We start from the raw sequence: 8,686 nt of genomic DNA, 5'->3' as shown, positions 1-8,686 counted from the left end.
AAGTCTTGAGTAGTGGAGGAGTAGAAGGTTTCTTCTTGGCTCCAGTGAAAATCCATTTTGTCTGTGCAGTTCACTGAGGAAGAGCTTTTGTTGTAAAGATAGTTCTTCGATTACTTAGCATTTTAACTGAATTATTTTTTGCTTAGGCACTACCCACAAACCTAGATTCAAACTTTTTAGTTTGCCATGGAAAAGACATCTCAGCTTGGGAGTAAGTTGGCAGAATTGCCAAGAGCAAAAGGTGTTGATTGGTATTATGCGCATACTTCAGTTGTGTATTAGATTAAGGTGGTGCATTTTAATTTATGATAATTTCAAGGTGGGATAGCAAAATATTAATTAAATTGAAAGGTTTTTCCAGTGGGATAGTTATGCTGTGCCCAATTCTATTAATTAGAAGCAACCACTCTATCTGTGAACCCATTAGGGGATCTCCTAATTTGCTCAATCCAACTTCTCACCAACTACAGAAGAAAAAAAAAAACCCAATCCTGAGCCGTTGTAACTTCCTAACAACCATGATGTTCAGTCGTGATATTTGGAATAGTATTGGATTGTCACAATGGTTTGCAGTGACATCTTGTATTTAGCAGATTTATTTTTTTTAAGCAATCAAATTCTTTTTCACTTTTCAAACAGTATTGTTTGTTCTCGTGACCCAAGTTTAAGCATTGCCAGAAATAGAAAGTCCTTCAAAGGTTCTGTTATATTTTTTGGCCATTTCTTTTATCTTGCTGTATCCATTGTGCCTGGCATAGACTGTCAGCAGCCTGTTTTGTTTGTTTTACTTATTGAAAACCTGCTGAGTTCTGGGCCTAGTTTTGTGCAGCAGGATGTGATTTAATTGCTTTTTTTTTCTGTTTCTTTTGCTGCCTGCTACGGTGCTTTTCCTTAGTGTATTATAATGATCCTGGGAGCCAGGAAGGCAAATCATTACAGTACTACTTAAATTCTTAGCCAATAATCGTGTTTTGTCCAGTTTTCCATCAATTTAAAGCAGATGTTTATCTCTAGGTTCTCTAATATTGTTTAACCTCTGCTTGGTTTCCTCATCACTGAAAGCGTTGAAAGGAATAATTCTTTCTAAATACAGTAATTACTGTATTAGTCTCAAATGTGGTTGATCTCAGATAAATATTGATTCTAAAGCCTATATTCTAGAATTGTGGGTAATTATTTTTTTTTTTTCAGAGTGTTGCCTTGATAGTCATTGGAAAGGGGAGGCAGATTTCCATTTTTTTCGATACCATCTTTATGCCTGAATGCTTTGTAATCCTCTGTTGTTTTCTCTCCCCATTGCTCCTATGCAGAAAAATAAGAGGTTTTTGAAGTTAGGCTAAGAGTCTTATGTAGCAGAAGAACGGCAGATATTTCTCATTAATTTAACTCAGCTTAAGGTTGGAACTGGTTATCCAAATAGCCACTTCCAATTTATGCACGCCATCAACTCTCAAAGCCATAGCAAAAATATATGGATTTCATTTGATAGTAGTTTTTATTTCATTTTATTTGAGAATGGTGCTCATGCAACCTCTTGAGAATCAGACTTCTTTTGCCTTAGTAAGAGGAAGAGATCAGAGCCTCTGATTTTGCATATATTAAGCTAAATAAACCACAGGCAAAGCCATATAAGTTTGTTAGTCAGACTTGCCTGTGACAGGTTCCTCTGGGTGTACGGTATTTAAAAGACTTACATCAGCATAATGCAGACTGGCTCATTATCATACAGTCTAGAAAATCTGATTAAGAATGAAGTGAAAGGGAAAAATGATCCGTGGTGATTTTTAAACTCTTAAAAGGAAGTCAGCACATACATTCTAAAATATCCACTAGTTTAATTCCTAATTTAGCAAAAGCTTTAGAGATAATTACACATTTATTTTTATACGGATTAATAATAAAAATCAATGATTAAAATAACATCCATTCCTAAAGAGGTGTATGTCTCAAATATAATTGCTTAAGCAAATGTGAAAGTAATTAAAATTTGAGAAGAGACATTAATCCTTTACTCTTTTTTTCCCTTTTGGTTTTGCAGATTGCTTTGAAATATGATCCACAGGTAGAAGAAGATCTCCGCAACTGGATTGAAGAAGTTACTGCCATGAGCATTGGCCCAAATTTCCAGCTGGGCTTAAAGGATGGCATTATACTATGCGAGTAAGCAACATTTTTTAAATTCTCCTTCAGGTAGATCTAATAATAATAATAATGATAAAGTTGGAAGGGACATTGGAGGTCATCTACTCCAACCTCCTGCTCAGGCAGGAAACCCTATACCATTTCGGACAAATGGCTGTCCAGTTTCTTAAAAACTTCCAGTGTTGGCACATTCACCGCTTCTGGAGGCAGGTTGTTCCACTGGTTAATTGTTCTAACTGTCAGGAAGTTTCTCCTTAGTTCTAGGTTGCTTCTCTCTTTGGTTAGTTTCCACCCGTTGCTTCTTGTCCTGCCTTCAGGCGCTTTGGAGAGGCACAGATCAAAATGTATTTCTGAAACGTTATGTACACATGTCTGTGTCTCAGAAAGGCTACATATGTTTTCCAGAGATGTGTATATTACGTAATTGTCAAAAGTGCAGGGTTGAAGAACTGAATCTACCAAAATAACTCTGCAGCTCTTAGAAACAACAGAATAGAGTTCCCCTTTGTAACTGTCTCTTTAGCTGAATTAACATTATCAACGTTTTGTGCATTTTTTGTTCTCAACGAAATAAGCTTGCCTATTACTAAAATACCCTGTAATTTTCATGTCAGGTTTCTGAAAATTGGAACTTTAAGAAACTTCTTATATTTTGCATATAGGAAAATGCAGTATAATGGTTGAACAAAATTATAAGGTAGCTACTCCATGGAAAATGTAAAACTTATGCAACTTGTACATAAGATCATTTTCTTGTATGAAGAAAACATAAAACGCCTTCGATAGCAGGATTAACCCCCCCTTTTTTAGCGTGGTGCTAAAATAGATTATGGCTTTGTGAAAAGAAAGGAAATAGAAAAAGGTCCTTTATACTTCATCATTTTTGCAGGCTTATCAACAAACTCCAGCCAGGATCAATAAAGAAAATAAACCAGTCCAAATTAAACTGGCACCAGGTAAGCTATGTTTTATTTTTTATTTGTCTTTTCTTTAAGGAGAATTGTAATGAATAAAAGTTAATGGCCCATGGTTTTCAAAAAGAGACCATTCAAGGTTTATTTTTCAAGAACCACAAATGGTTTACAATATTAATTACTGTTCAAGCGACAGGATTACTAATTTTAGTAATTAGAAAGTATCATCCCTGTATATTTATTTCCCACAGATATAAAAGCAAGGAGGAAGAGAAATCAGAGAAGCAGAAGTTTTGTTAAAAGCTTTCTCGGGATGGGAGAAATTTCTATCTCTTGGCAGTTTTTCTCAAAATTTTGATAGCTGAATGAATCTGATACTGTGCACTCACTTTCCAAATAAGGCCCCCCCGTAGTAGTACAAGAATGAAAACCAATAACGGCATCTCTTTTAAATTAGAAGTTTGCCCCATTTTCTAAAGGAAATGATTTTTTACATTATATGTATCAGGAAAGATTAAATGGATGTATTCCCACATCCAACAAAATAAACCTTCAAGTACAACATATACTGAAGCAAAATTATTTTTTGCAACTGTGGTATAAATATGGGACCATATTAGTTGAGTAAAATAAAATTGCACTGTTCTGATGCCACGTTAATCAATGAAATGTTCTCTTCCTGTTTTCTGTTACGCTTGATTTGCAAGCTTCATTTAAGTACCATTTTCCTCAATTAAAAATATCTTATTTACAAATATGTGTGCCTAAATAATAACTGCCATTAAAAACAGCCAGAACAATGATTTGAAGCAGGATGGTGGCAGCTAGCATTTCTCCTCTCCAAGTAAATTCCACCTCATTTTGCTTTTCTCAAACAATAGCCCTCCACAATTATTGGTTTCAACTAATGTATAGTTCCACTTTAAGTAAACAAACGTTAACAAGTCCTAAGAGTGTGACTTCCTACATTTGTTTTTAGCTGGAGAACATTGGAAATTTTATCAAGGCCATACAACATTATGGCATGAAACCACATGATATTTTTGAAGCAAATGATCTCTTTGAGAATGGAAATATGACACAAGTTCAAACATCATTGGTAGCACTTGCAGGCTTGGTAAGTATATTGATCTATGGAGTCCAATGCACAATTTACCATTCTTAGTAAATAGCAAATCTTATAACGTTGGTTCACATCACTTGTAACCTGAAGAAATATACAATAGGCATACTGATGAATTTCATAGTTTGAGTTTTGTACTAAGGTAATGGCTGCCTTAAGAATTAAATGAATGAATCCCATTAATTTGTCTGCACAAAAATCATCACCGTACCATGTAACAAAGCAATAGGTCAAAGTGTCAAATCAAGGATCTGATAACTAATTTTGAATAAACACGATAAACCTTCATTCTTTCACATGGGCTGACAATCATACAAATGCCATGGCAGAAGTTGGCTGTTGTGAGACCAGGGCGTTTGGGGGGCATTTGCATGATACCATCATTTTGTCATTATTGCAATTGGTTACAAACACCACTATATTGGATATTTGTATCTCAATAATAAGTGATTAGAAAAAGTTCAAGGAATACTGAGAGGTCCTTGGTATTTTCTGAGCTTGGTTATTTTCTTGCAGACATTTCATTACCCAAACTAGATTACATCATCAGTGCTAGTAAGGAGTGGGGTTTGTTCTCAGTTTATATTCTAGTGGCTTGCCCTGTCAGTGTTGGTGGGAGTGGTCTTAGAGGTTATTTGGTTGGGCTGTTTACTGTTAACTTGTTTGGCAGTTCCTTGTTTGGGATATTGTTTACTTCTTGATTGTTGGCCTGAGGTTAACCTCAGACCAACAATCAAGAACTAAGCAATACCCTTGTTTTGGGGTATTGGATAATATAAACTGAGACAAACCCCACTCCTTAACTAGCACTCGTGATGTTACCTAATTTGGGTAATGAAACGTCTACAACAGTGGTTCTCAACCTTTTTAATGCCGCAACCCCAACCGGTCGTAAGTCGAGGACTAAACCGGTCGTAAGTCGAGGACTACCCAACCGGTCGTAAGTCGAGGACTACCCAACCGGTCGTAAGTCGAGGACTTTCCCTGCCCTGGAGCGCCGCGCATGCGTGGTTCCGCCCCCTGCGCCAGCCGAGGCGTAGCTGGCAAGCGGCAGAGACGGAGCAGGCCAACCACCAGCTGGCCCAGCCCAAGGGAGGTAAGGCACCCGCTGGAAAAGGGGAAAAAAATGGTGGACAAAAAAAATGTCGGACAAAAAAAATGGCGGACAGCCTTGCTTGGCGACCCCCATGAAATGGTCAATCGACCCCAAATGGGGTCCCGACCCACAGGTTGAGAACCACTGGTCTACAAAAAGCCTACCAAGCTCAGAGAGCCCTCATTTCAACCCCGAATTCCAAATATTCTCCTTCATTGGTGCAAGAAATACTAAATGTAATTTTAACCTATATCTAGGCAAAAACCAAGGGATTCCACACTACAATTGATATTGGAGTTAAATATGCAGAAAAACAAGCAAGAAGTTTTGATGCTGGAAAACTCAAGGCTGGACAAAGTGTGATCGGTTTGCAGGTAAGCCAAAAGAATAAAAGGTACTAAATTAATATACAGAGCAAGCTTTTGGGATTGTCTAAGATTTATACCGTATTCTTAAAAAAGTAATGTGATTTACATTACCACAGAGCGGTTTTCCAATAGTTCCAAGCTGAACTACTTTTAAACCGCACTTGGCAATAAGGCAATGTTTTTTTTAAAGGCGCTCCAGGTAGAGTCTCAGAAAAGACAAGCCATAGTAAAGCAGCTGTTTCTTCCAGCATAGGCTACTTTATTTGTTACTGTCAGCCCTTCAAGATGAGATTAGGAATCCAAAGTTATGGATACTAATACTACTATTATTATAACATTACAGTAATAGAATCTTGCAAGTTCTCCCCCCACTTATCTTCATGAGAACTAGGGGTCATGTCTGAAGCATTTTATGCTCCAGACTCAAATTTCTGTCATCCGAACTGTTATCTTGGTTGCTGCTTCCTCCTCTTCCTCAAGGTTATTCCTTATGCTCATTGCATTTGCAATGATGTTTACCAGATATTTGACTCTTTGCATATGTAAGATTTTTTTTGGGGGGGGGGGAGAAAAGGCAAACTGTGTTTACAAGGAGACAGTTGTCCAGTCCAACATGGCTTTTGCTTCATATCAGATGTATAGATACTGTCAAAATATATCCGAAGCGGATTTTGCCATAATTTGGAAGAATTCCAGTATCATCACAGAGACGTGGATGTTGATGGTTTTTTGTTTTGGTATCATTAAGTAATGTTTGCCCATGAATACCATTTTTGTGAGCTAAGCACACAAAATTAAGCTGAATATAATAAAGCCAAGGAATATTAACTGTACCAGGAAACAGAAAAGCTAATGGTGATGGTAATGAGTGATAGCATAAGGCTTTGAGGTAGAGGTGAGAACATCCTGAAATTTTAAGATGGTGGATATGGGAAGGGCAGTTTTTGTTTCTGGTCAGTACATCTTGTTCTAAGCCTTATAAAAAAAAATAAGCTGGGTTTAGTATATTTTGTCTTTTTCTTTTTTCTATATTTGGCATCCATGATTATTTATTTTGGTTCTGTTACCATATGTACATGTTAGATTTTGACTGAATTTTTTCATAGATGGTTCTTGCCTTGTTTTTTATGGATATCCATCACATGCTTGGGCATACTTTTTCTAAACATCAGTTTCTGTTAAATGAAGTTTTGGGCAAAGCAAGTATTTTGGTATCATTTGGGGACTGCGAACCCCCTCTCCATCTTAAGGTCAAGTTCCTTGGCTTTCTTTTAGCTATGCAGGTAGTCTTCGACTTACAGCAGTTCATTTAGTGACCAAAGTTACAATGGCACTGAAAAAAGTGACTTATGACCATTTTTCACGCTTATGACCGTTGCACCATCTCCATGGTCACGTGATTTACATTCAGATGCTTGATAACTGGTTCATATTTATGACAGCTGCAGTGTCCAGGAGTCACGTGGTTGTCCTTTGTGACTGTCTGACAAGCAGAGTCAATGGGGAAGCCAGATTCACTTAACAACAGTGTGTTACTAATTTAACAAATGTGGCAAGAAAAGTCATAAAATGGGGAAAAACTCACTAACAAATTTCTCACTTGCCAACATAAATTCTGGGCTACCTATACTACTTTATTCTCTGTAATTGATGCTTATTTGGATATTAGTCATAGCTATTACAACAAATATTTGGGGAATTTATTTTCTTTTAAATTGTATTCTCTAATTGATTGTAGATGGGGACTAACAAATGTGCCAGCCAGGCAGGAATGACAGCTTATGGAACTAGGAGACATCTCTATGATCCAAAGATGCAAACAGATAAGCCATTTGACCAGACAACAATCAGCCTTCAGATGGGGACTAATAAAGGAGCCAGTCAGGTAAGAAATATCTACTCTCTGACCTAGATTTCCAAACTTCCACTTCTGAATTATACTTAATAGTCTAATTATTGGAAAGGTCAGACTCTGGTATAGTCTCAGTACATTTTTGACCCTTCAATTAAATCTTGGGGAAATGCAGAATATCCTGAAGACTTTTTCTTTGTGTTCTTTGCATTATAAGTACTGAAAAAGCAAGATCCGAATAAATTAGTTCCCCCATTCCAGTCTGCGTACAACTATTGAACAACACTGTTTAATGAACCTTAGCTTTTCAGTCTTTCACAGGTATCCTAGTTGTACTATTTACAGATACAGTGGTACCTTGGTACTCGTCATTAACTGGTTCTGGGAGGTACGATGGGTACTAAAAGCGAGCACCAAACAAACCACATGACTTACCATATGACCCTTTGAATTTCCTGTCTGTCCCTCTTTCTATGTCAGTGGCAATTCCAGCATAGCTGACTTTCTGTCTGCCCTCTTCAGCCATTCCATTTCCTTTTGCAATGACCTTCCCAGCATGGACAACTTCCTGTCCATTCTCCGCAGCCATCCCCCTCTTCCGATCATAGAGTGTGAAGTACTAAACAAACAACGAATACTGGGACATTTTTGCAGTATTTTGCAGTCGAATACCAAATTCAGCGAGTTTTGAAGCAGTTGAGTACCGAGGTACCACTATAGTCCTCAAGTTGGGACCCAGATCTCAGTCAGAATAAAATAAGATGTCACATGATTGCTTCATTCAGTGACCACAATCTCTGCACTCCGTGTTGTGGTCATTAAATGCTGTTGCAGATTGTTAAGCGTAAGGAATGTGGCATGCCTTGGAGGGTGGGAGAAGCCTGTCGCAGGCCTCTTGTGAAAAACTTCCTGCTGAAACCTAAGCAGAACTTTCAGCCCAAGCAGAGACATTCACGTACAACCTGCACCGGATCAGGAACTTCTTCACCCTCTAGAGCAGGGGTGTCCAAACTTTTTTCAAAGAGGGCCAGATTGGATGAAGTGAACGTGCTGGAGGGCCGAACATTTTTCCAAACATTCTTTGAACCATTACAATTAAACGCAAATGAATTATTTTATGCCTCTTTCCTCTCCCTCTCTTTCCTCTTTCTCTCTCTCTCTCTTTCCTTTCCCTTTCCTCTCCCCTCTCTC

The 8,686-nt window shown here is 37.7% G+C and overlaps 1 protein-coding gene across 1 annotated transcript in view; it reads left to right on the top strand.

Moving 5' to 3' along the window:
• The window catches only part of CNN3 (calponin 3), a 46,050-nt gene that overhangs the window by 34,294 nt on the left and 3,070 nt on the right, over positions 1-8,686 (top strand). Inside the window, exons 2-6 of the mRNA XM_015829334.2 lie at positions 2,039-2,160; positions 3,032-3,098; positions 4,036-4,173; positions 5,533-5,649; positions 7,382-7,528. Coding sequence (XP_015684820.1) covers positions 2,039-2,160; positions 3,032-3,098; positions 4,036-4,173; positions 5,533-5,649; positions 7,382-7,528 — 591 coding nt within the window. The remainder of the gene's footprint in view (positions 1-2,038; positions 2,161-3,031; positions 3,099-4,035; positions 4,174-5,532; positions 5,650-7,381; positions 7,529-8,686) is intronic.

The sequence above is a fragment of the Protobothrops mucrosquamatus genome, unplaced genomic scaffold (assembly GCF_001527695.2).
Source record: "Protobothrops mucrosquamatus isolate PMUCROS unplaced genomic scaffold, P.Mucros_1.0 scaffold_233, whole genome shotgun sequence".
NCBI lineage: Eukaryota > Metazoa > Chordata > Lepidosauria > Squamata > Viperidae > Protobothrops > Protobothrops mucrosquamatus.
The sequence above is the reverse complement of the archived record's forward strand: the minus strand, read 5'-3'. Positions and strand labels throughout refer to the sequence as shown.